The 26,717-nt window shown below is 42.3% G+C and overlaps 1 protein-coding gene across 1 annotated transcript in view; it reads right to left on the bottom strand.

The window, feature by feature from the left end:
- Nucleotides 1–26,717, bottom strand: part of FMO3 (flavin containing dimethylaniline monoxygenase 3) — a 46,561-nt gene that overhangs the window by 8,976 nt on the left and 10,868 nt on the right. Inside the window, exons 4-7 of the mRNA XM_063426160.1 lie at nt 17,737–17,879; nt 6,316–6,515; nt 2,014–2,369; nt 1,304–1,376 (exon numbers count right to left, since the gene is read on the bottom strand). Of these exons, the coding sequence (XP_063282230.1) occupies nt 1,304–1,376; nt 2,014–2,369; nt 6,316–6,515; nt 17,737–17,879 (772 nt within the window). The remainder of the gene's footprint in view (nt 1–1,303; nt 1,377–2,013; nt 2,370–6,315; nt 6,516–17,736; nt 17,880–26,717) is intronic.

Genomic DNA, 26,717 nt, shown 5'->3' with positions numbered 1-26,717 from the left:
GTTGGGGCTGATGTGTACTGTGGTCATTGCTGCCGCCCAGGAGTGATGGGAGTGAACACAGGACTTATCTTTTTGTATTTGTATTCACTTTTTGTATCACACAGCTTTGTTACAATGCAGCCGCCCATCCCATGTGTTCCCTATTAAGGGTTAATAAGTATATAGGGGTGTATATAAAAAATACCCCTCTCTGTCTCAGTGGAGATATCTTTGCCAGAAGCTCAAGGAAGCAAGGTGAAGGGTCAGTGTTAGGACCCGCTTAGGGGGGTCTGCCTTGACGTTGGCAGGCGGGCAATCCCTCCAATGGCCATTGGAGTAACTAAATGACCTCCATTTGTCTAAATATACATAGGGATTAAGGAGGGAGCGCAGGTAATTTTTTTTTTCTTATATATTGGGGCTGATGTGTACTGTGGTCATTTCTGCCGCCCAGTGATGGGAGTGAGCGCAGGACTTTTTTTATATTCATACCCTCTCATGGCCATTGGAGGTAACTGAAAACCTCCATTTGTTTAAAAGTACATAGGGATGTGGAAAGAGCGCAGGTAACTTTTTTCCCTTTGGTTTCCATATCCATACACTGAACACTGGTACATTAGGGGGTTAATATTTTTATTATACTATTTATCGGCATAATATTTTATTGGAACCGGTCTGTAGTTTTGGATAATATTTACTTACGATCCATTGGACAAGTGCATCATGGTTGCTATGGAGACTCACAGTGCAGCATGCAGTGGCGTACCTATCACGGTCGCAGGGGTCGCAGCTGTAAATGGGCCCCGTACTCCAGGGGGCCCAGCCGCAAGCTGCGACCCCTGCAACCGTGGGCTGCCTGGATAACTTTTGGGCCAGGGCACAGCCGCACCAGCCCGGTCTGTGGTTCCCGATGCTGGCAGGAGGGAAGAGCTGTGCTGTGCTGCTCCCCTCCTGTCCGTGTGTAGCATGGCCGAGCGGTCTAACAGACCGGGAACCACCCAGAAAAGAGCACACTCATTGGTCTTATTAAATGCAAAAATATCTTTTTTTTATTGATCCATATTTGTGTTAACGTTTTCTAATTATACATGTAAATAGAAGGAAATGGATTGTATACATTTAACTAGGTGTAAAATCTGCAAGTTTGCTTTATCAATAAGTGTAGCATATTGGTTTTATTGTGACATTCCAACACCAACAAACACAACTACTACGATTCAAAAAGCAAAAAGCATTTCTTTCAATCTCTTCTATTGTAGAAGAGGAGAATTTGGATCATGGTTAATCTAATTGTGTTTTATTAAAATAAAAACGTTTTCCATACCAATTCTTTTTTTCATTTTCCTCTTCATCTAGTTCCTTGACCATTGTTTCTTTAGAGGGTAGTTTGCAAATGCCTGTAAAATAATTTCAAGGTTAATGTCAACAATAGAAAGTGAGTTGAACAAACTGGAAATAATTACTTTTTATAAAACACAAAAATTAATTGATCTGACCTGTATATGAAATTTAAAATGAAACACATACAATTAGTGTAGAGATGTAGAGACTATGGATCTAAATGCAGGTTGTGGGCAGTTGTTAAAGGGATACTCTGCACCCCGAAAGCACTTTATCTAGCTGAATTGCTTTATATGTGAAGAGTGTGTCCTATGGTTTCATTTTACAAAAAGTGCACATTTTAATAGAAATTAATCTAGTTACACCCCCTGAATGAAATTCCTGAACTGAAAATACTGTCCAAATTTCAGCTGAGCCAATTACCTTATGGTTTCCAAATGCATTCAGTCAAACCAAATATCTCCGCTGTGCCCAATTCTAATCAATATATATGTTTTTTATCTTAGGAATGCCTTTATCAACTCTTGCAAATGTGTTTTAAAAAAATGTCAGAACCACTGTGGGAAGATATTTTGGCATTTTTTCATTAGCTGTAAACCTTGTGGAGTTGTAATTATTTGCATTCCACATTGATAAACTGATTGTGCTTGATAAGTCATGTCAATTAAATGTTAATAGCATCTATCCACTTACCCTGAATAACACTGACAGCCCAACGAGCCTGTACATCAGCAGTTGGTGGGATTCCCCCTAAAGACTGGACTAATCCAATTACTGCGAGTGTAGGTTGTTCAAGTTTTGGAGGAAATACACCCTTATAGAGAGACACCTTATCTTTATCGTTCTTCACAATCGAGTCATCTAAGAATGGATATGCATAGCTGTAACCTGTGGCAAAGATAACTACATCCACATTGTCCACTACAGACCCGTCTTCAAATATAGCGGAGGATTCAGTAAATTCTCGGACGTTGGGTTTCACAACAACTGTGCCACACGTAATACATGCTGCCAAGTCATCATTGAAGACTGGTTCCTTTCTTGAACTCCTAGTTTTTAAGAGAATATATTCATGAGGAATTTTCAACCAAAAAAAAACACAACAAAACAAAACTAAAAAAAAGCACTAGAATTTTACATTGGATTATAAAACCCAGTTCATTGTGATATCTTTTTTTTTTTTTTTTAATCAAAGTTACATTATTTTCTTACTACTTATACAGACATGACAATGTAAAGGCAGGGATCAAAATTTGCCACTCTCCACTAGCCAATGGTAAGTGAAAATTTAGCCTGGTGAGTAGAAATGCACTGCTATGCTTTGAAGTGACAAGTACAAGTTAAAGCCTGGCTAGTAGTATATGACTTTAAAAAGTAATGGCTATATTCATAAATATCTAAAATCTGAATGGTAGAGGTAACACACAGGAAGGAAGTTGCACTTTTTTATACCATAGGATGGTTTGGTAAATATAAAAAAATAGAGTAGCTATGAAATATACTGGAATCGTAAAGAAAAATATAAATAATAATAAGGCTTCAATAATTTATAACAAAAGTCAGAGCAACCTTTCAATGATACAGTATTAGAAAGAAGAAAATGGAATACTTACAGTATGCCAAAAAAAAAAACATGAAAATACAATATTTCAATTTGTGCTGCAAATTGGTAGAGGAGATAAAGGAAAAAGCTTTCGGCACCTAACAGGTTGAACGTGCTGCATAAAACAGCATGCATTAGGACCCTTGAAGCCTGCACAGACCCTTTTTTTATAATGTTAGAATACCACAAGCAGTTACAAAGAAATTGCTTTATAGACATATTTATTTTCCATAGAGATGGTTTTAAGCAACTGTGACCTTATTGAGTAACTGCCAAGATTCTTATTTTGGCTTTGATGGCTAACACTACATAAAGCAGGAGAGTTGACCTTTGTCTTGTCTGGTTTTGGACTGGAACTTCCATAATCTTCTTAAAGCAGCACTGTCATGGCCGAATCCAGTTTGTTTGTTTTTAACCCCCCTCCCGACTCCACTACATCTAATTGTCCCCCTAGTCACCCCCAAATGCTCCTAAGCCCCCTAGCTTACCTATTTTTTCATCTTTATTTTGTGCCCAGACCTAGGTCCTGGGCACCACAATCTTTGTGTGAGTAGATGAAGTCCCTGTGGGACACGTCATCTGCCCACCCTAGATAGCGCTGTGAAATTCCCGCGCATGCCCAGTTAAATATTTTGGCATTTGCTGCGGGAATTTAATTATTCATTCGGCAAAAAGATGAATAAATGAATAGAAATTTCAAATGAATGAACGAAGACCTCTTCATTAATTTGTTTGGTTTATTACAAGGAGGGAGCTACTGGCTCGCAGCTCACGCCTTGTAATATGTAAAAATAGAAGCGGCAGGGAGCAGTGCTCCCCACCACTTCCTAAGCACACCATGTCCTTCCTCACTCTATGGGGGTCAATATGATAATAGCATAAGGGAGATTAAAACCTCCCGAATGCCCCTACTCGCTATGCCGCGCGTAGGGACATGTCTACTAAACAGTGAGCAGCCAGTGGCCAAATAGCTTCTATTAACAAATGGCATCTATTAACTAGCAGGGGGGCGACAGTGCCCCCCCCCCCGAGCCCCTAACCATGAGTGGAGGCTATTCAAGTAAATGGGGGACATAGTATCCCAATGAGCGGCACGTGGGGCCCTAAATGAAAATTGAGGGGGGGGGGGAGACCTATTGTCCTTCCTCCTGGTCCCCAACCATGAGCAGCAAGTGGGGGCCATAAATAAAAATAGGGGGGACCTCCCACCAACCCCCATCCATGAGTGGCCGCCACCGATTTAGGGGCCATAAATTACAATAAGGAGGGACCTTTTGTCCTCCCCCTGGCTCCCACCCATGAGCAGCAGGTGGGGTCCATAGATTACAATAAGGGGGGACCATTTGCCCTCTCCCCCAGCCCCCACCCATGAGCGGCAGGTGGGGGCCCTAAATTAAAATGGGGGGACCTATTATCTTCCCCCTAACCCCCACCCATGGGTGGCTGGTGGGGGCTAAATATAACCCCCAGGGGTCCCCAAGCCCCTAGTCACCCCCCTACCCCAAAAAATTAATAAATTCCTACCTACCCCCTTCACCCTAAAAATAGTGAGGGGGGATGAGAAAACTAAATCCATGTAAATAAAAAAAAAATAACTTACCATTTGAGGTCTTTTTTCTAAAATCTATTTTTAGCCAAATAAAAAAAAACATAAAACCCGTCAAACTTATCAAATAAAAAAAAAAACCTGAGCGCAAAAATTGCGAAAAAATCTGAAATGCTGATTTTTTTGCATTTTTTGCACTCAGGTTTTTTATTTTATTTGATTTTTTCGACGGGTATTATGGGCTTTTTATTTGACCCAACGCTAAAAAAAAATAATAAAAAAAATAAAAAATAATCCATCGTCTTGAAATCCAACCAGAGTGCTGTGAGTAATTTTTCATAGCGTGGGAAAGTTCTTTAGAATTTTACCATGCTGTGTAATTTGACTCCTAATAGTCTGATCAACCAGAGAGTTATGAGTCAAATTACACAGCATGAGGAAATTCCAAAGAACTTTCCCACGTTGTATAAAGTGACAGAGCACTCTGATTGGTTGGATTTTCAGAGTGCTGTGACAGGTAAATTAAGAGAGTTACCTGTTAGAGCACTCTGATTGGTTGTCTTGGAATCAACCATCAGGGTGCTCTAAGCCTAATTGCAGGCTGTGGGAAGGTGTTATAAGCCTTTCCCTGTCCTGCCGAGCTCAGTGTGCGCGGTGCCCTCACTGGGTGAATATGGATTATTATTTTTAGCGTTTTTCTTTTTTTTCGTCTGATTTTTTTTTTTGATAAGTTCAACGGGTATGATGAATTTTTATTTCGCTTTTTTGGGGGCTGAAAAAAGAAGACCTCAAATGGCAAGTTAATTTTTATTCACAGTAATTTCATTCTCTTGTTCCCCCTCACTATTTTTAGAGTGAGGGGGGTAGGGTAGGTATTTATTAAAAAAATATTGTTTGGGGGCGACTAGGGGCTTCCCCCTTATTGTTATTTATGGCCCTCCTCACACACCGCTCAGGGGCGAGGGCTGGGGGGAGGACAAAAAGTCCCTCCCCCATTTTCATTTAGGGTCCCCACCCGCCGCTCATGGGTGGGGGTAGGAAGGACAATAGGTCCCCTCCCCCATTTTTATTCATTCAGACCCCCACCCGCTGCTCATGATTGGGGGCCAAGGGGGGCCCTATGACACCCGTTTACTTGAATTGCCCCCACTCGCAGTGCACACTATGTACCCTTCAGGCTGGTTAATAGACCATGGGGCCATTTATTGGGGGAAGGAGGGGGGCAGTATTTTTGATTTTATTTACAACAGTTGGCAGCCACAGCCTGATTAATTACTCATATTTTTTACTTGGTATTAGTACAGTTGGCTAGTCCCAAATGTCGTCCTAACACGAATGGACAAACTGCTCTCGTTATGTTATGATGAAATTCGGAAGTTTTGCCGGCGTTCGGTAATATGGAAAGGAGGAGAGAACACGGAGGAAAGGTGAAAATTGTGGGAAAATGCTCTGTCCCCAGGAAACGGAGCACACTTTTCTCCTCCGCTGGTCATAGATGGTCAGGCGTAGGAAACCCTCATAAGACAAAGTAGTCCCTACTTTGTCTTATATTTTAAAGAAAACTAGAGCAGACAGGAAGAAATGAAGAACAGAACAGATCCGGACAGAGGGAGAAAAGAGGAAGCGATTAAAGGATTAAAGAAAGGTAAGTTCGTCATGACAGTGCTGCTTTAAATGCTAAAAGAAATAGACATAGAATCATTGAAGTCAAAGTCCAATATCATCTACGGTGGGAAAACCACTGGAATACATCTTGTACAATGCATTCAACTCTAGTACAAAACAATTTATAGTCTATAGGTCAGAGGTTTTTAACTAAAAAAACAAAACAAAAAAAAAAACATACTTATTCACAGGTACCAATCCATAATTTTCATGGCTGAATCTTTTGTTCATCATGTTTTCATAAAGCATGTCTGAGAGAGCTCTTGGAAGAATTCTATTTAGGAACGACTGATAGCGAGTCAAGTATACCATGTCCCAGGGATACCCATTATCCCAGACACGACTCATTACCCATGACCCACTCCTCGTGCTGAGCCAAACCTGAAGAAAAAAAAAAAAGAAATGTACATTTTATTATTAATTTCTAATGGTTTTCATCATTGGCAAAGAAAATGTGATTTACAAAGTAACAAAAACAGAATTTATGTAACAACCCTACAGTTCTGCAAAAATAAGCATATACAGGAAATAGAACTATAACAATTAAAAAACAGAAAAGAATATACATACAAAAGTATAAAAACTAAAAAAGAAATACAATCAATATTCAATAACTGGATCATTTACAACTGAAGCATAACATTTTAAAATACAAAAGGGGAAACGACTTTAGTTCATATTTCCAATTTTAATGGAATGGGAGAGGCAATATTTGTGAGACATAAAGGTCATCTATGGAGGTTTAATGAAAAAAAGTGTAAAGGAAGATAAAATAAACAGAGCTCATCAGGCGTGCAACTGACCAGTTACGCTGATTTTATTTTATTTTTTTTCCTTCAACACTAAATTAGCACAAATTTTTTTTTTTTTTTTACTCATTTAGATCACATTCCAGAATATACAATAAAAATAGAAGGAAAAAATTACTTGCGCACATGGCCGGTGCAAGCATTTTTGCAGCATTGGTAAAAAATATGTTGTCCTCCTATTTGCTCCACCCACTCATGCAGACTAACACACACGCACTGACCCATGTAGACTGACGCACACTGACCCATATACACACACTGACCCATACAGACTGACATACACAAACAAACATATTGACTGAAGCAGACTAACACATTCTCTAACACACATCTTACCTTCATTGCTTTTTCTATATCTATCGTGTCTGCGTCTGGCGGCACCCGTACTTCTTTTTTCTGCACATTTCTTTAGAAATGTTCCCGCCCACTGCCCTCTCGTACAGGGGAAGGGACGGGAACGAGCAACTGAAGCTCCCTTGCGCTGCTGCTGTCTGCCACAATAGATGTCTGGGAGGTGGTCTGACTGAGTGCATTGATGTGGATGCCGCCGGTGTTTTACCAGGCGCTAGTAAGCAGCAATGTAAGTGCTCCCTAGCACCTGGGAACATGACCGGTGGCAAGCACAGATGATCATAAAGTTGCAGGGTCGGTGCCCCCCTTTAAGGCCGCCTAGTTGGCCTATAGGAAGCGCCAGCCCTGCTTGTGCACTAACCAAAATCACCATGCACACTTAAACAACTGGAGTTTTTTTTTTTTAAATCACTCCAATGGCAATTTAAGTATAAGCTCATCTGCCACGTCAAGGCAAAACCTCGTAGGCGAGTCCTACACCAACAATTCACCTTGCGGTTTTCAGTTATAACATAAAATCTTTAATGAGATAGAGGGGTATTTTTCTAAACCTTTACACACTTATCTCTTAATAGGGAACACATATGGTGGGTAGCTGCACAATAACATGGCTGTCTAATACAAAAGCAAATTGTTGTATTATTTAAAGGGTCACTATAGTCACCAGACAACTATAGCTTAATATAGTTGTTCTGGTGAGTATATTCATTGCCTTCAGGCATTTTAATGTAAACACTGCCTTTTCAGAGAAAAGGCAGTGTTTACATTGCCCCTAGGACACCTCCAAGTGGCCACTCCTCAGGCGGCCAGTGGAGGTGATTCCTGGTGCAGTGCTGCACAGTAGGCAGCACTGCCGTTTAGCGTCTACACGCACTGCATGGGGACGCTGAATTTTCCTCATAGAGATGCATTGAATCAAAGCATCTCTATGATGAGGTACTGACTGGCCAAAAGGGTGTTTGGCCCCACCCCCTTGCCGATTTTTGCCAATCCAATGCTTTCCCCATGAGAAAGCATTGGATTGGCTAAAAATTGGCAATTCTGATGTCACCAAGGGGGTGGGGACAGTGCTGGAGGACCTGCACAGCGCTGAAAATTGGATGGCTTTTAAAAGGGGCTAAGGAAGGGGGGGGGGAGGGGAGGTGAAACCACCTAAATGGTGGGTTCAGCACTATAGGGTCAGGAATACATGTTTGTGTTTCTGACCCTATAGTGTTCCTTTAATATTCTTCTGCATATGCACTTTAGTTTTGGATGACTTCTGTTTCGTACAGGTTTTGTGGACATTTTGCTAAAAGAACCTAGCAATACGTATGTGTCTTTAAAAACTACAGACAATGGGGTATATAAGTCCAACCCTAATTAATGGCAGCCTCTGATGAAGTGGACATATTGATCCACGAAACAGGATTTCTAATTCTAGAGAGAGCACTATTTCGCTGCATGTATTGCAGAGTTTATCTTCAAATTTGATAACACTGTAACCACATATTGTCGTAATTTTTTCCACAAGGAGGAGATTGTATACTAAGCAGTACAACCCATCAGTACCATATTATCACACTGTATTCCTTGCAACCACAAGTGTATTGTAATTCTGTTTTGATCATTGTGCTTTTTAGTACATTAGTGGTTTACTTCTGGATTTTAATTGTAAAATGCAAGTTTTTTTGTTTTGTTTTTTGTGACACTAACCCTTGGTTTATCACATGGTTTTTACTTTGCACTTTTGAATATAGTTTTTTATGGTGACATCTCCAACCAGTTTTTTATAATGCAGTATTTAGAAGAAAATTATTTTAGCTTGTTTTTAAACCAAAGAAGAATATTTTTACAATTGTGTGGTTTGTTTATTCAGCTATAGAGGTTGTTTAATTGTCTCATTTGTAATTTTCATTAAAAAATATAAAAAAAAATCTGAGCTGTTTAGTTTTCTCCCACTATAGTTAGCACAGAAAAAAGTATTAATTTCTATATCTAGCCATCTAATTTTAACTAAACTTCAGAGGTATAGTTTGCAGAAGTGTAACAGATCTATATACGATTCAAGAACGTAAGGCAAGCTGGAGGAATGGTAGAATAGAGGTGGAAAGATCTACCTCTAATATTGGTTGTGGGACCTCCCTAAAATAATAACCCTATGTCAAAATACAAAAAAGGTCTATCCAATGATCAGTATTTCATTCAGTTCTAAATCCATAACTTTTATAACTACAGCCACTGAAGCATGGAAGGCATTACCGAAATCTGAACAACTTCATGCCCAATATGATAAAGTGATGGTAATACACTCAGAGGTGGTCTGAAGGAAGTACATCATGTTTAATGTGTGTCTGGTTTTAAAACCTTGGTCTACTACTTAATTCCAGCAAAGAGGATCATACATTAATTTATTGCTAACCAGCCATTTTTGACTTCCTAAAATATTAACCAAATTGAGTGTAGAATATTATGACCAGAGCAACTATCCTATTATTTAGAATGTAAAGACTATTTACTACTGCTTGCATTAACCTATTTTACATTTATTCTTCTACCTCAATGTCAAAAAATAAAATACATATTACTATACCTGTTGCCTAGACAAGATGGGTCGCATCCCCAAATAAATAATTAGCAGATTAACCCCTTAACACCACAGCCAAATGTACAAGTTGTGAACGAAACTAAATGTAAACAAAACCTGGCATTTGCGCTATATGTCTGTCCAACCGTAATTCACTTCTTTCATATTAAATGCACCCCCCCTTATTATATATCATTTTATTCAGGGGAAACAGGGCTTTCATTTAATATCAAATATTTAGCTATGAAACATAATTTAATATGAAAAAAATGGGAGAAAATATTTTTTTTATTTTTTTAGTTCTACATGACATTTTAACTGTCAATGTCATAATACTGTTTGCTTTTACTGCAATAAAATACACATATTTGTATTCAGCAAAGTATCATGTGTAAAACAGTACCCCCTATGTACAGGTTTTATGGTGTTTTGGGAAGTTACAGGGTCAAATATAGCGTGTTACATTTGAAATTGAAATTCGCCAGATTGGTTACGTTGCCTTTGAGACTGTAGCCCAGGAAATAAATTTTATTTTTAATTATTTTTTTTATTTTATTTTTTTACGTATTTACATATTTTTTATATTATATATACATATATATAACAATAATTATATATATATATATATATATTTAATCAGTATCAGTCTACGTGTAATTTGATATTAATATATATATATATATATATATATATATATATATATAATTATATATATATATTAATATTAAAATACACCTAGACGGTGTATGTGTGTGTGTGTATATATATATATGTGTAAATATATATAATATACACTTAGATCATATATATATATATATATATATATATATATATATATATATATATATGATCTAAGTATATATTTTTTTACACTTATTTTAATTAATTTGAATTTGATTTCCAGCCAGCAGGGGGACTAACTGTCATTACAGTTAGTCCCCCTGCTGGCATTGCTGCAGCCAGCTATCGCAAGGACCTCACTCTCACATGGCCCGGAGGGGCTGAAGAGAGCAGACGTGCCGCGGGGGGCTCCCTGGGAGTCCCCCCAACCGCGATCGCCGGCGTGGGATCGCCGGCGACCGGGTAAGTTACAAGAAAACGGAGGGCGTACTATTACGTCCTGCGGTGTTTGAGCCGCTTTTAAAAGGACGTAATAGTACCCCCTCCGGTCTTAAGGGGTTAAAACACACATATATATATATATATATATATATATATAAAAATACGATGACTCTGGCACTCTATCCTGAAGTAATAGAAACAACTTACACCAAGGTGCTGCTCTGTGCTGAATATGTTAAGATAAATAATGAAGATGAGAGCACTCAGTGGATTTTCAAAGTAACGAAGTGTATTTAAATGTTGCCAATGAGGATCGACGTTTCGATAACAAGATGGCAATACCGTGCTTAATTTGTGTTTATATAGTGTCTGTAAAACAAATATTAGTTCCTTACCCTGTACAGGTGATCAAGGTGAGTGGACGGAGCTCGTGAACCCGGAAGTGACCCGTGCGTGATGGCGTGGTGACGTATCCACGCAAATTGTTGTCATAGCGACTAAAGACTGTTGACAGAAGTAGTGCAGTGAACGTGAGGGATCGGGAGTACCGAGAGTATAATAGAAGTATCAATAATAAAATCTAACCATGGAGGAAAGTCAAGTTTCTAGGAACTGGTTAAAGCATAGAGTGATGAGTAAAGGTGAAATGAAGGGTAAAAGAAGTGAGTGTGATGGAGAAAAAGAAAGTGTGATACTGAGGAGCGCAGGTGAATGGTGTAACTACTGTGGAAAAGTATAACAACTGTGACAAATAAGACAATGTGAGGAAACAGTGACACAAAAAACAATACGGAGAGTGAGTGAAAGAGAAATAGATCGAAAGGTGATCAAAAACTAAGGAAAGACGTGAAACCTGAGAGCTGGTATTGAGTGATATGTGAATTAAGCACTGTATTGCCATCTTGATAAAGACCCTTAGGTCGAAACGTTGATCCCCATTGGCAACATTTAAATACACTATGTTACTTTGAAAATCCACGGAGTGTTCTCAATATATATGTATATATATATATAACAGACCAGACTCTGGCACTCAACCCCAAAAAAGTATATGATCTAAAAAATATAAATTACCAGGGTGCCTCCAGGCCAGTAGATATAAAGGTAAGAAACAGGAGCACTCGCTTGGATTTTGCAAAGGTGTATTAATAGTTGAATCACAAATCAAACATCAACGTTTCGACCCTTCAGGTCTTGATAAAGACCCTGAAGGGTCGAAACGTTGATGTTTGATTTGTGATTCAACTATTAATACACCTTTGCAAAATCCAAGCGAGTGCTCCTGTTTCTTACCTTTATATATATTCAGAGTTAGTTTACCCAGGGCTTTTAGTGTTAAGAGGACTTACATCTTCAGACGAGTTACAGTTGTAGTAGTGTTTTTTTATGATTATATGGTTTTAGTGTTAGAGTTAGGTCATCCCCTGTCTTCTGTAGTGGTCATTCTCCTACAATTAAATGTAGAACTGCAAGAACAGTTATTCAGTATGACTTAAACATCACGTATTGCTGCTACTACTGCATGGTATTTCCTGTGTGAGAGGCTTTTAGTAAACAGATGGGAATAGATCACTTCCACCTTCTATACATCCTCAAAGACAGATACTGTAGGAACTGGGGCACACTGAATTTTACACCCTTTATAACTGCTCTGGCAGCTCTATCAAGCATAGGAGGCTGACTAGGATAGTAAGTATACGGATCAAGGCTCTCTCCACCAGCCGACAAAAATGGAAGGCAGATGTAGATCTCTGACTTATGGAACATTAAGCTCTCCTTTTCACTGTAAGGACCTGAAGAATGTGTTTAATCATTATTTGTTTTTTTCAAAAGTCATTGAAATTTGCCTGTAAGGATTCCAAACAAAATACCATGGATAGATCCACCACTGCAGCTTTACACATCATAAAAAACTGCTGTAGAACATGCGTGTGGATCAAATTGCAAATAATAGTCAGGATGAGAGATATTTAAAGCAACACAGTGTAGTTTAGATGTTGAGGTTTAGCATCATCAGAGATCTTACAGTTATATGCTACACAACATTGACAAAACCATTGAAGATGTATTTTGACATTACAATTGGTCAAATGGGTATCTCTCCAATATAGTTACATAGGCTGAAAAGAGACATGTGTACATCGAGTTCAGCCTTCCTTACATCTGCTTTTTGCGGTTTATCAAAAAGAAGGCAACACAATCCAGTTTGAAGCACTTCCAATTTTGCAACAAACTAGGAAAAAAAAATCCTTCTTGACCCCAGAATGTCAGTCAGATGTATTTTTGGATCAAGAAGCTATTACCCTACAGTTGAAAAATTATATTATTGAATATTCTGTTTTTGCAAGTATGCATCTAGTTGCTCTTTAAACATCTGTATGGACGCTGAAGAAACCACTTCTTCAGGCTGAGAATTCTACATCCTTATTGTTCTTATGGTAAAAAAAACCCTTTCCTTTGCTTTAAACTAAATCTTCTTTCTTCCAGTCCAAACGCATTACCTTGTGTCCTATGTATAGCCCTGTTTGTGAATAGATTTCCAGATAATGGTTTGCATTGGCACCAGAGATATTTGTATAATGTTATCATATCCCCTCTGAGGCAATACCACATTCTAACCTTAGAGTTGTGGCAAAAAAAAAAAAAAACTGCTTGTCTTGTGCATTGCAAAAAAAAAAAAAAAGTTGCTTCTGCCAAATTAATTCCAAAAAAGAGTTAAGGTGGTCTTGAACTCATTTGTATGGTGTGTTAGTTCAGATAAATTTCATTAATGCGTTTAAAAAAAAAAAAAAAAGATTCTGTCAAGCCAAAATTGTGCAAAAATTTACATATCGTGCAGTACACTGAGAAGTGCATAACAGATCAAATGATAAGAAGTAATAGAGAAAACCGATCCTCCAGAGGAAACAGTGTCTGCCTCGTGCACTGAAGCCGACTGTTCACAATCTGAACCTGGAGGAACGCTGGAGGCAAGTCTCGCTAGATACTGGAGCCTCCTGTATGAAACCAAAGTGCTATGTATGTCACTGCTTATCAAGCTGAGAAAGTGGTCCTTAGAGATAAGTACCACATTTTTATTCTGTAAGAGTTTCTGATTTGGGTGGGGTATGTATAAGGGCAATAAACATACAGAGTTACACTATGTTTTCTTTAATTCCCAAGGTACAACCAGTTTACCACAGAACTCAACACTGATATGGACACAGATTTTGCCTATTCCCCTTTGTGACTATTTTATTTTTCATCTGTTTATTTTTAAGTTTATACAAGACTTTGGACTATACAGGGAGTGCAGAATTATTAGGCAAGTTGTATTTTTGAGAATTAATTTTATTATTGAACAACAACCATGTTCTCAATGAACCCAAAAAACTCATTAATATCAAAGCTGAATATTTTTGGAAGTAGTTTTTAGTTTGTTTTTAGTTATAGCTATTTTAGGGGGATATCTGTATGTGCAGGTGACTATTACTGTGCATAATTATTAGGCAATTTAACAAAAACCAAATATATACCCATTTCAATTATTTATTTTTACCAGTGAAACCAATATAACATCTCAACATTCACAAATATACATTTCTGACATTCAAAAACATAACAAAAACAAATCAGTGACCAATATAGCCACCTTTCTTTGCAAGGACACTCAAAAGCCTGCCATCCATGGATTCTGTCAGTGTTTTGATCTGTTCACCATCAACATTGCGTGCAGCAGCAACCACAGCCTCCCAGACACTGTTCAGAGAGGTGTACTGTTTTCCCTCCTTGTAAATCTCACATTTGATGATGGACCACAGGTTCTCAATGGGGTTCAGATCAGGTGAACAAGGAGGCCATGTCATTAGATTTTCTTCTTTTATACCCTTTCTTGCCAGCCACGCTGTGGAGTACTTGGACGCGTGTGATGGAGCATTGTCCTGCATGAAAATCATGTTTTTCTTGAAGGATGCAGACTTCTTCCTGTACCACTGCTTAAAGAAGGTGTCTTCCAGAAACTGGCAGTAGGACTGGGAGTTGAGCTTGACTCCATCCTCAACCCGAAAAGGCCCCACAAGCTCATCTTTGATGATACCAGCCCAAACCAGTACTCCACCTCCACCTTGCTGGCATCTGAGTCGGACTGGAGCTCTCTGCCCTTTACCAATCCAGCCACGGGCCCATCCATCTGGCCCATCAAGACTCACTCTCATTTCATCAGTCCATAAAACCTTAGAAAAATCAGTCTTGAGATATTTCTTGGCCCAGTCATGACGTTTCAGCTTGTGTGTCTTGTTCAGTGGTGGTCGTCTTTCAGCCTTTCTTACCTTGGCCATGTCTCTGAGTATTGCACACCTTGTGCTTTTGGGCACTCCAGTGATGTTGCAGCTCTGAAATATGGCCAAACTGGTGGCAAATGGCATCTTGGCAGCTGCATGCTTGACTTTTCTCAGTTCATGGGCAGTTATTTTGCGCCTTGGTTTCTCCACACGCTTCTTGCGACCCTGTTGACTATTTTGAATGAAACGCTTGATTGTTCGATGATCACGCTTCAGAAGCTTTGCAATTTTAAGAGTGCTGCATCCCTCTGCAAGATATCTCACTATTTTTGACTTTTCTGAGCCTGTCAAGTCCTTCTTTTGACCCATTTTGCCAAAGGAAAGGAAGTTGCCTAATAATTATGCACACCTGATATAGGGTGTTGATGTCATTAGACCACACCCCTTCTCATTACAAAGATGCACATCACCTAATATGCTTAATTGGTAGTAGGCTTTCGAGCCTATACAGCTTGGAGTAAGACAACATGCATAAAGAGGATGATGTGGTCAAAATACTCATTTGCCTAATATTTCTGCACTCCCTGTATATCAGGTTCTTTTATTATACAAAATTGTTTTTATTGTATCCCTGAGATTAACTCAGAGGGACAGATTCATTAAGCGCTGACACTATATATATTGCACATTCAATTTTGAGAATTTGGGAATAGTGATGTCCCGAACGGTTCGCTGGCGAATAGTTCCTGGCGAACATAGCGTGTTCGCGTTCGCCACAGACGGAGAACATATGCGATGTTCGGTCCGCCCCTATTCGTCATCATTGAGTAAACTTTGACCCTGTACCTCAAAGTCAGCAAACACATTCCAGCCAATCAGCAGCAGACCCTCCCTCCCAGACCCTCCCACCTCCTAGACAGCATACAATTTAGATTAATTCTGATGCTGCATTCTTTTTTTTTTGTGTTTGTTTATTATACATTATCCTCCATAGCCAGTAGCCTGTGTTTATTATGCATTAACCCCCATAGCCAGTAACCTGTGTTTATTATACATTATCCCCCCCATAGCCAGTAACCTGTGTTTATTATACATTATCCCCCCCATAGCCAGTAACCTGTGTTTATTATACATTATCCCACCCATTGCCAGTAACCTGTGTTTATTATACATTATCCCTCCCATAGCCAGTAACCTGTGTTTATTATACATTATCCTCCCATAGCCAGTAACCTGTGCTGATTATACATTATCCCCCCATAACCAGTAACCTGTGTTTTATTATACATTATACCCCATAGTCATTTATCGTTGGACCTAGGCAGCATGATGTCTTAGGCCGGCCCACAGAGTGAGTGAGTGAATAATATAATATATATGTTCAGAAACATATTAGTAATATATGTAAATCGGGTTCATGCAAAGAGGGTCAAAAGGTATTAAAGAAAAACACACTTATTGCATCAAATTTACACCGCCAAACTTTTAAAAGCTGTCCTCATTTCTTTCTCGGGATGAGGAATATATTGGTTGTAGACTGAGGATTTCCATCTGTCCAATCTTTTAATAATATGCACTGGAGTGTCAGTGTTGAAGGAGACCGAAGCTGCCCCTATTCTAAATGAAAGACCCAAGACATGGATACAACCCAATCTTAGGAGTAGTGTTCTGATGTAGAAGACGAATTTAGCCATAGTCAGAGGGATTCAGTGAGAGTAGTGTTGAAATGTGTGTGGCATGACTGAGTGTGGGTAAGTAAGAGTCAAGTATTTTAACTGGGCACTAGTGATGTCGCGAACATAACATTTTCTGTTCGCGAATGGCGAACGCGAACTTCCGCAAATGTTCGCGAACGGGCGAACCCGGTGATCCGCCATAGACTTCAATAGGCAGGCACATTTTAAAACCCACAGGGACTCTTTCTGGCCACAATAGTGATGGAAAAGTTATTTCAAGGGGATTAACACCTGGACTGTGGCATGCTAGAGGGGGACCCATGGCAAAACTCCCATGGAAAATTACATAGTTGATGCAGAGTCTGGTTTTAATCCATAAAGGGCATAAATCACCTAACATTCCTAAATTGTTTGGAATAACGTGCTTTAAAACATCAGGTATGATGTTGTATCGATCAGGTAGTGTAAGGGTTATGCCCGCTTCACAGTGACAGACCAAACTCCCCGTTTAGCGCACCGCAAACAACCGCAAACAGTCCATTTGCACAACCGCAAACTCCCCATTTGCACAAGATTGGATACCAAGCTAGCCATGTCCCGTTCCTTGTCCTAACTGATGTCATTGAAGGTCTCTTCCTCCACCGAGCCACGTACAACACCAAGGGTCCAAGAAAGGTGACAACAAGCCCCCTGGACAACTGTTGGAAAGACTACTATGGCAAAACTTGGTCTCTGTGATATTTTTCCTCAATGATACAATAGGATACTGACACAATAATGTAAAAATCTGATGTATTTTGATACATGTATTATAACTATGACAAAACAAAATTCTTATCAAATTTGTACCTACTGTAAAGTTGTTACATCAAACTCTACCTTTTCAGCTGTGCGGCTCAATTCAGCTGCTATATCAGCTCCTGAATTTCCCAGTCCTATTATAAGCGCACGCTTCCCGGTATAACGGGCAGGTTCCTTGTAATCTCGGTTATGCATGTATTGACCTTTAAATTTATCGATTCCTGAAATAATAGAAATCTGGGATAAAATGGGTTAATTGAAAAGCATGGCTTTCTGCCTTCTTCAAACCCAGTTAAAAAGTGGAGAGATCAAGCAATGCATGTGATTAAAATGAATATGTTTTACTACAGAATCACAAGTGTTCACAAAAGTCACAATGTGTTTATACAAAAATATGTTTATAAAATAATGTTAAAAAATAAAAAAAAATGAATCAAAGGCACTGGCAATTTGAAAAATGACCTTTTATAAGGACAATTTGAAAACAGCAGTTATATAATCTGATTTTTCCCTCTAGAGAAGTGGTTAGTAAATGGACACTGCAGGCACTGAATCTACTTGATCTCATTTAAGTAACTGTAGTGTCTGGAGTCCCCTGACTGTCTTTCCATTCAATGTCAAAATAGTTTTTAATGTTTGTTTTAATTATATGCAAGAGTTCAAAGCAGCTCACCCCTTTGTGCTGCTGGGGCTAATGAGAAAGCATAAGCAACAATGGCTGAGAATGTCAGCTGACCACCTTCAACCTCTCACAGGTATGTCTTGGTATGGTTAGAAGGAAGTTATAGCTACACCTGCAGTGTGTAAGGGCATGACTGTGGGAAGTTTCAACTGCTTTAAAAATAGTTTAGCAATGAATGGAGGAGACTCCTGGCACTATAACCAATTCAATGAGAAAGAGAGTCATAGTGCCTACAATGTTTTTGTTTTTCACCCTACTTTAGTACAGTTGAATCAATAAAAGAAAAAAGTTTAAAAAAAAAAAATGAAACTAGTTCACCTGAAGAGATACCCATAAATCCAAGTCTGATTGTTGACCAAAATTAGAACTTGATATGCTGTGTTATTTTTATTAAATGTATTTATTTTTTGAGGGTGGTCGATAGAGCTTTCTATTATTATTCATGTACCAAGTCAGAAAAGTTAAAGAATTCAATTCAGTGATTTTATATAAATACGTTATTTTAATTAAAAGGTGCTTTCATTCTTCCAGCTCCCTCTTCTCACCAAAACTGTATCATACACTACTGCACTTTCCCTGTTGTACCTAATTTTCCCCCACTGCTCAGGGCCGCCATCAGGGCATGACAACCATGACAATTGTCACGGGCCCAGCGGCCCTGGGGGGCCCGGACGCCCGGGCCCCACATGTATTAGCTTAACTGCAGCCGGTGCATCTGCACCGGGGCCCACACGCTGATGGGGCCCATCAGGTGGCCCAAGCATTTAGGGCCACCCAGTGGGCCCTATTATCTTCAGGGGCCCAGTCAGCGCTGTATTAGCGCGACCGGGTCCCTTTAAAAAGAAAATGCAGCCAGAAAGCAAGTGCTGCTGGGAGGGAGTGACATCCGATCACTTCCTCCCGGTTTACTCCGCGCGGGGGAAGAAGAAGAGAAAGGCCGCGAGGAGAGGCAGCTGACGCACATCATCCCCAGCCACCCTCCTGCGACGAAATGGTAATGGAAGAGAGGAGGGTGGCTGAAAATGAGGTGTGTGTATGTATGCCAGTGTGCCAGTGTATGTGTCTGTGTGTGTATGTCAGTGTGCCAGTGTGCCAGAGTGTGTATGCCAGTGTGCAAGTGTATGTATGTGTGTATGCCTGTGTGCCAGAGTGTGTATGCCAGTGTGCCAGTGTATGCATGTATGCATGTATGTATGCATGTGTGTATGCCAGTGTATGTATGTGTGTGTGTGTATGCCAGTGTATGTATGTGTGTATGCCAGTGTATGTGTGTATGCCAGTGTGCCAGTGTATGTATGCCAGTGTATGTATGTGTGTATGCCAGTGTATGTATGTGTGTATGCCTGTGTGTGTATGTATGCCACAGTGTGTGTGTGTGTGTGTGTATGCCACAGTGTGTGTATGTATGCCACAGTGTGTGTGTATGTATGTATATATCAGTATGCAGTATGTGTATGTATATGTATGTTTGTCAGTATGTCTGCATGTATATGTGTGTGTGTGTGTGTGTGTGTGTCAGTATCTCCCTATGCATGTGTGTATGTCTGTTTCAGTATTTGTATATGTTAGTGTGTGTGTATTCCTGTGGGCGGGATTTGGAGGCAGGGCCCATGGGCGGGCTTGAAGGGGGCCCAGACCTTGAGCTGTGTTAGGGGCCCCAAAATTTCTGATGGCGGCCCTGCCACTGCTAGTCATCTTCTGATTATGGCCAGAAACACTGCAAGTATACACACTCTGTATATGTGGCCACAAGCTATACTGCCAGTCACACACCGGTCATGAGAGAATTTTCAGCATAAAAAAAAAATGGAGAATTTGCATCAGCTATTCTGGAAACAATGTTGTTATTCAAATATATATATATATATATATATATATATATATATATATATATATATATATATATATATATATATATATATATATGTTACGGTTACCCTTAGGCTTGCTGAGAGCTGGACCGCTTAGTCGTCTGGATTCCTAGTTGCTGAAGAGGAGAGAGAGGCTTTCCTTAATATTCCATAAGAGTCCTGTAAGTGTAGAACAATCCCACTAGCTATAGCATAGCTAGGATACCTTTCTACCCAACAAAACGAGTCGAGGCTGCGATTTGAGGGTCAAGTAAGAACTGAGGACTGGGCTGACCAGCCTGCTTTTTATTGTCGTTACATACAAAAAGGATACTCCCAGGGGGAGGCATAAAATCACCAATCACATATTGGATACCTCCCACACATCTCCTCCCCTCAGATAAACAGTTAACATAATTATGCAGTACATATTTTTAACCAAGTTCTGGATGTACCCCAAAACCAGGGGGTACCCCTTTAAATCCTACACCGCTGTACAGATCTTGTTCAGGTGAGCAACATATCCGAAAACCAACCCGTTCGGATGAATGGTTCGAGAGTTATGGGTTTTCAAAGTTTTGACCGACCGCACAGACTTCCTGGCCGAAAATGGTTCCACACGTTTAGGCCTTGCGGTCGGTCTCCGTTCGTACGGTGAAACTCCACGAACCCATTGCCATCCATAGGTATCCTGGGGGTCGCTGTACTCCCCCTGCGAAGGGTAATAGTCCTACCGAACGGTGAGCCGTTCGGTAGGTCCAGCACGAAGTTATACTATCCTGGAGGTCTCAGCGGTGTTCGCCTGGGTGCGTCTCCGTTTTTAGTTCCAGACGATTGCTGGCAAACACCGCTGGTCGTACGTAAGATGGCCGCGAACACGTGCAAAGTCCTGAAATGGCGGCCACCTATACGTTAACACAAAGGATTCGTGCTGAACCATACCAACGACTGCAAATAAGTCAGACAAGTGAAAATAATATTTAAAGGCACATAGTTCAATAAGGTTTTTGTAACAGTGCTCCCTTTTTGTGGAACACTCTGGCAGACACCGTCTGACCCCTTTTCGGGGCAGACTAAGGCTGTCCAGACCGCTGGTTATGCTGGGCTGAGGTCCGTTTGTCTGGACAACCCGTCCGCGTTGCCATTCTGTTTCCCGGGTCGGTAGGTAATGGTAAAATTGAAGGGTTGCAATGATAAACTCCAACGTAATAACCTGCCGTTATCTCCAGAGACCCGGTTTAGCCACACCAACGGGTTATGGTCGGTGACCAGAGTGAACTCTTGTCCATATAAATAGGGAGTCAATTTCTTTAATGCCCACACCAAGGCCAAACACTCCTTTTCGACCGCTGCATAGCTGACTTCGCGGGGTAGGAGCTTCCGGCTGATGTAGGCAACTGGATGCTCCCCTCCATCTTCACCTACTTGGCTGAGGACGGCTCCCAGCCCGAACATGGAAGCGTCTGTATGGACGATAAAACGTTTATTAAAAGCTGGAGCCGCCAAGACAGGAGCATTAACCAAAGCGTTTTTGAGGGCCTGGAAAGCCTTTTCACAGTGGGGAGACCACAGGACCTGTCGAGGTAAGTTTTTCTTGGTCAAGTCAGTCAGGGGTTTGGCAAGTGTGCTGTAGTCGGGTACAAATCGTCTGTAGTACCCTGCCGTGCCCAGAAAGGCCAGAACCTGGGTTTTAGTGATGGGGGTGGGCCAATTGGCAACAGCTTCTATCTTGGCTGGCTCTGGTCGCTGTTTTCCGCACCCCACCCGGTGACCCAGGTACTGTACCTCGGCCATCCCAAAGTGACATTTTTCTGGTTTCAGAGTCAGGCCAGCAGCCCGGATCTGATCCAGCACCATTCCTACATGAGCTAAGTGGTCCTCCCAGGACTCACTGTGAATCGCTATGTCGTCCAGGTATGCACAGGCAAAACTCTGGAAGCCATCCAGGAGCCTATCCACCAAGCGCTGGAATGTAGCTGGGGCATTCTTCATCCCAAACGGCATTACCTTAAACTGGTATAAGCCGAATGGGGTGACGAATGCCGACTTAGGGATAGCCTCCGGGGCCAGGGGAATCTGCCAGTAACCCTTGCAGAGGTCGATAGTGGTCAGGTAATTTCCCCTGGCTATACGATCGAGTAGCTCGTCTACCCTGGGCATCGGGTACGCGTCCGTCACTGTTTTTTCATTGAGCCTCCGGTAATCTACACAAAACCGGGTCGTCCCATCTTTCTTGGGTACCAGGACAACCGGGGAGGCCCAGGGACTATCGGAGGGCTCAATCACCCCGAGTTGGAGCATCTCATCTATCTCCTGCTTCATTCCTGTTCTAACTGCCTCGGGGATGCGATACGGGGGCTGGCGTAAGGGCGTTTGCCCGGGGGTGTCGACCTGGTGGGTAGTTAGGGTAGTGTACCCTGGCTTCTGGGAGAAGGTGAGGTGTTTGGCCCGGAGGAGTGTATTGAGCTGCTCCCTTTCAGTGGGGTTAAGTCGGTCTCCTATCTGAACCTGGGATACTATCCCTGTGGGGGGACTTTTTTCTAATAGGTCGGGGATGGGTAGACTGTCGGGGTCTTCCTGGGGAGGACAACATACGGCTGTCACGTTCTCGGGTCGCTCCAAGTATTCTTTGAGCATGTTTACATGGAACGTCCTCCTAAGGTTGTTGTCGTGGCAACTGGCTATGACATAAGTTGTGTCGCCCCGTTTCTCTACAATCTGGTAGGGGCCCTGCCATGATGCTTGCAATTTGTCTGTCTTTACCGGCTTAAGTACCAACACCTTTTGTCCTATGGTAAAGATTCTCCTTCGGGCCCCCCGATCGTACCATACCTTCTGTCTTCTCTGGGCCGACTGGAGGTTAGCCTGCATGGATCTGGCTAGCTGCTCCATTCGGTCCCTGAGTTCCAGCACGTATGGCACAATGGGGACACCGTCAGTTTCTGTCTCTCCCTCCCAGTGCTCCCGGATCAGGTTTAGGGGGCCCCGTACCTTTCTTCCGTAGAGCAACTCAAAGGGAGAGAACCCTGTCGTTTCCTGGGGCACCTCCCGATAGGCAAACAGGAGGTGCGGCAGGAAGCGTTCCCAATCTCGGTATTCCTGAGTGAACGTTTTGAGCATTTGTTTGAGGGTTCCGTTGAACCTCTCACAAAGTCCGTTCGTCTGGGGATGGTAGGGGGAGCTCAGAAGGGATTTAATTTTGCAGACCTGCCAGAGTTGTTGGGTCAATTCGGCTGTGAATTGGGTGCCTCGGTCCGACAGGATTTCCTTTGGAAATCCTACCCGGGAGAACACTTGTACCAGTGCATTCGCTACCGTATCCGCTTGGATGTTGGGCAGGGCGACAGCCTCGGGGTACCTGGTAGCGTAGTCCACTACGGTAAGGATGTAGCGCTTACCGGAGGGACTAGGGGTGGCCAGTGGTCCTACTAGGTCAATAGCAACCCTGCTAAAGGGTTCCTCTACGATGGGCATATTGACTAGATGGGCTTTAGGGTGATCGCCTCGCCTTCCTACTCGTTGACACACATCGCAAGTATTACAATAAGTCCTAACATCAGCGTGTACTCCTGGCCAAAAGAATGTGTGGGTAATGCGGTGTAACGTACGGGTCACAGCTAGATGACCTGCCAAGGGGATGTCGTGTCCTATCTTGAGGATTTCTCGACGGTATTTGTGGGGCACTACCAGCTGTCGCCTACGTTGTCCCTTTTTCTCCGTCAAGCGGTATAGTTTGCCTTTTTCCCATAGAAAAGTTTCGTTATCTGCCCCGCTCCCCCCGGTCTCTGCTCGTTCCCGGTATTTTTGTAAAGTCGGATCATTCCTAGACTCGGTCTCGAAAGTATCTGGGGTGTCCCAGGGTATGGGGCCTAACATGTCAGGAACAGTCGGGGTCGGTCTTACCTGGGTCTCCCGCACTGGTGAGGGTTCTCGGTCCGTCCGGGCTTGTGCTCGGGTAGTCACTGGGTTCGCCTCGTTGTTGTACGCTGGAGCATAGGCAGAAGTCATGGGGCCCAAATCGTTGCCCAGTAGTACTTCCGCAGGTAAATTATCCATTATGCCCACGTTCACAGCCCCCTTTCCCGCTCCCCAATCAAGGTGTACTTTAGCGGTCGGAATTTTGTACACATCTCCTCCCGCCACTCTAACGGCCACGGTCTGCCCTGACCGCTTGTGTTCTGGCACCAAATGACTCTGCACCAGTGTGATGGTAGCCCCTATGTCCCTCAACCCCTCGGTAGATCGCCCTTCGAGCCATACCTTCTGCCGATGGTGCTGGCGGTTATCTGAAGCAGCATATACAGGGTCTGCCTCGTGAAGCGGCCCCAAATATTCCTCCATCGAGGCCTCTTGGTTAACACAGAGGGCGCGGGCAGAACGGTATGGCCCCGAGGGGTAATTGTAATTCCTGGGTGTCTGGTGCGTGTTAAGAGGGCAGTTAGCCATGAAATGCCCTGGTTGCTTGCATCGGTGGCAAGTTGGTCTGGGACGATCAGAATTGTTATTGGGTGGCCCTGAGTGTCGGGTGGGCCCTGCGGGTACCGGGGCTCGGAACTCCGTACGAGGAGGTGCACGGTAAACCTCTCTGGGCTCAACCCGTGCTGGAGCCCGGTAGCTCGTTGGCTCGTGAAGACGTGAGTCATAATGTTCATCCGCTAATTTGGCTGCTTCTTCTAGGGTGGAAGGTTGCCTGTCTCGCAGCCACTCCTTCCCCTGCTGTTCCATGCCATTATAAAAATGTTCTAAGAGAAACAATTGTAAAATTTCCTCACCAGTCACAGCTTTACTCCCGCTCATCCAGTGATTTGCCGCTCTCCGCATTCGGTGCGCCCATTCCATATGGGTATCGTTAGGCTTCTTTTTCGTGCCTCGAAACTGCCGGCGATACGTGTCTGGAGTTACAGCGTACCGTCTTAGCAGTGTCTCTTTAACTCGCTCATACTGTGTCACTTCCTCAGTACCCAAGGTACGAAAAGCTTCCAGGGCTCGCCCGGATAGTTTCCCAGACAGGATCGTGGGCCATTCTCTGATGGGAATCTGGTGCAGGGCGCATTGCCTTTCGAAGTCCGCCAAGTATTCATCAATTCCTGTCTCGCTCTCTAGAAAGGATCTAAATGCCGCAAAGGGTATCTTGGGCTTCCCAGCGTTTTCGACAGGAACGATTACCTGCGGGGCTTCAGCATTGCGTTGTGCGTTTACTAGGTCAAGTGCGTGGGCTCGGGCCTTTCGTATATCCTCGTCTGCCTCCGCCATCAACTGCTGTACTAGTTCTATAGGTGGGTTTGGCCCGTATAGGGAGAGCCTCTCCCGAACAATCCTTGCCTTTTCATCACCATTCGTGGTTGGTGCTTCCGCCATTGTGAAGCTTTGATCCAGTTCGGTCAGTTCTGCGATCAGTTCTCTCCTTGGCCGGTTGCTGGCGTACCCTCCTCTGCTTTCCAGTAAATCTTTTAGGGTGGTACGCTTCAATTTTGTGTAGGTGCTCTCCATCCGTTCCGTACCTCTCCTAGGAAATCCAGGATAATCCCACCGCTGCCACCAAATGTTACGGTTACCCTTAGGCTTGCTGAGAGCTGGACCGCTTAGTCGTCTGGATTCCTAGTTGCTGAAGAGGAGAGAGAGGCTTTCCTTAATATTCCATAAGAGTCCTGTAAGTGTAGAACAATCCCACTAGCTATAGCATAGCTAGGATACCTTTCTACCCAACAAAACGAGTCGAGGCTGCGATTTGAGGGTCAAGTAAGAACTGAGGACTGGGCTGACCAGCCTGCTTTTTATTGTCGTTACATACAAAAAGGATACTCCCAGGGGGAGGCATAAAATCACCAATCACATATTGGATACCTCCCACACATCTCCTCCCCTCAGATAAACAGTTAACATAATTATGCAGTACATATTTTTAACCAAGTTCTGGATGTACCCCAAAACCAGGGGGTACCCCTTTAAATCCTACACCGCTGTACAGATCTTGTTCAGGTGAGCAACATATCCGAAAACCAACCCGTTCGGATGAATGGTTCGAGAGTTATGGGTTTTCAAAGTTTTGACCGACCGCACAGACTTCCTGGCCGAAAATGGTTCCACACGTTTAGGCCTTGCGGTCGGTCTCCGTTCGTACGGTGAAACTCCACGAACCCATTGCCATCCATAGGTATCCTGGGGGTCGCTGTACTCCCCCTGCGAAGGGTAATCGTCCTACCGAACGGTGAGCCGTTCGGTAGGTCCAGCACGAAGTTATACTATCCTGGAGGTCTCAGCGGTGTTCGCCTGGGTGCGTCTCCGTTTTTAGTTCCAGACGATTGCTGGCAAACACCGCTGGTCGTACGTAAGATGGCCGCGAACACGTGCAAAGTCCTGAAATGGCGGCCACCTATACGTTAACACAAAGGATTCGTGCTGAACCATACCAACGACTGCAAATAAGTCAGACAAGTGAAAATAATATTTAAAGGCACATAGTTCAATAAGGTTTTTGTAACAATATATATATATATATATATATATATATATATATATTTCAGCAT

Source organism: Pelobates fuscus, chromosome 7, assembly GCF_036172605.1.
Source record: "Pelobates fuscus isolate aPelFus1 chromosome 7, aPelFus1.pri, whole genome shotgun sequence".
In the NCBI taxonomy this organism is placed as follows: Eukaryota; Metazoa; Chordata; class Amphibia; order Anura; family Pelobatidae; genus Pelobates; species Pelobates fuscus.
Note: the sequence above shows the minus strand (reverse complement) of the source record. Positions and strands in the feature narration are given on the sequence as shown.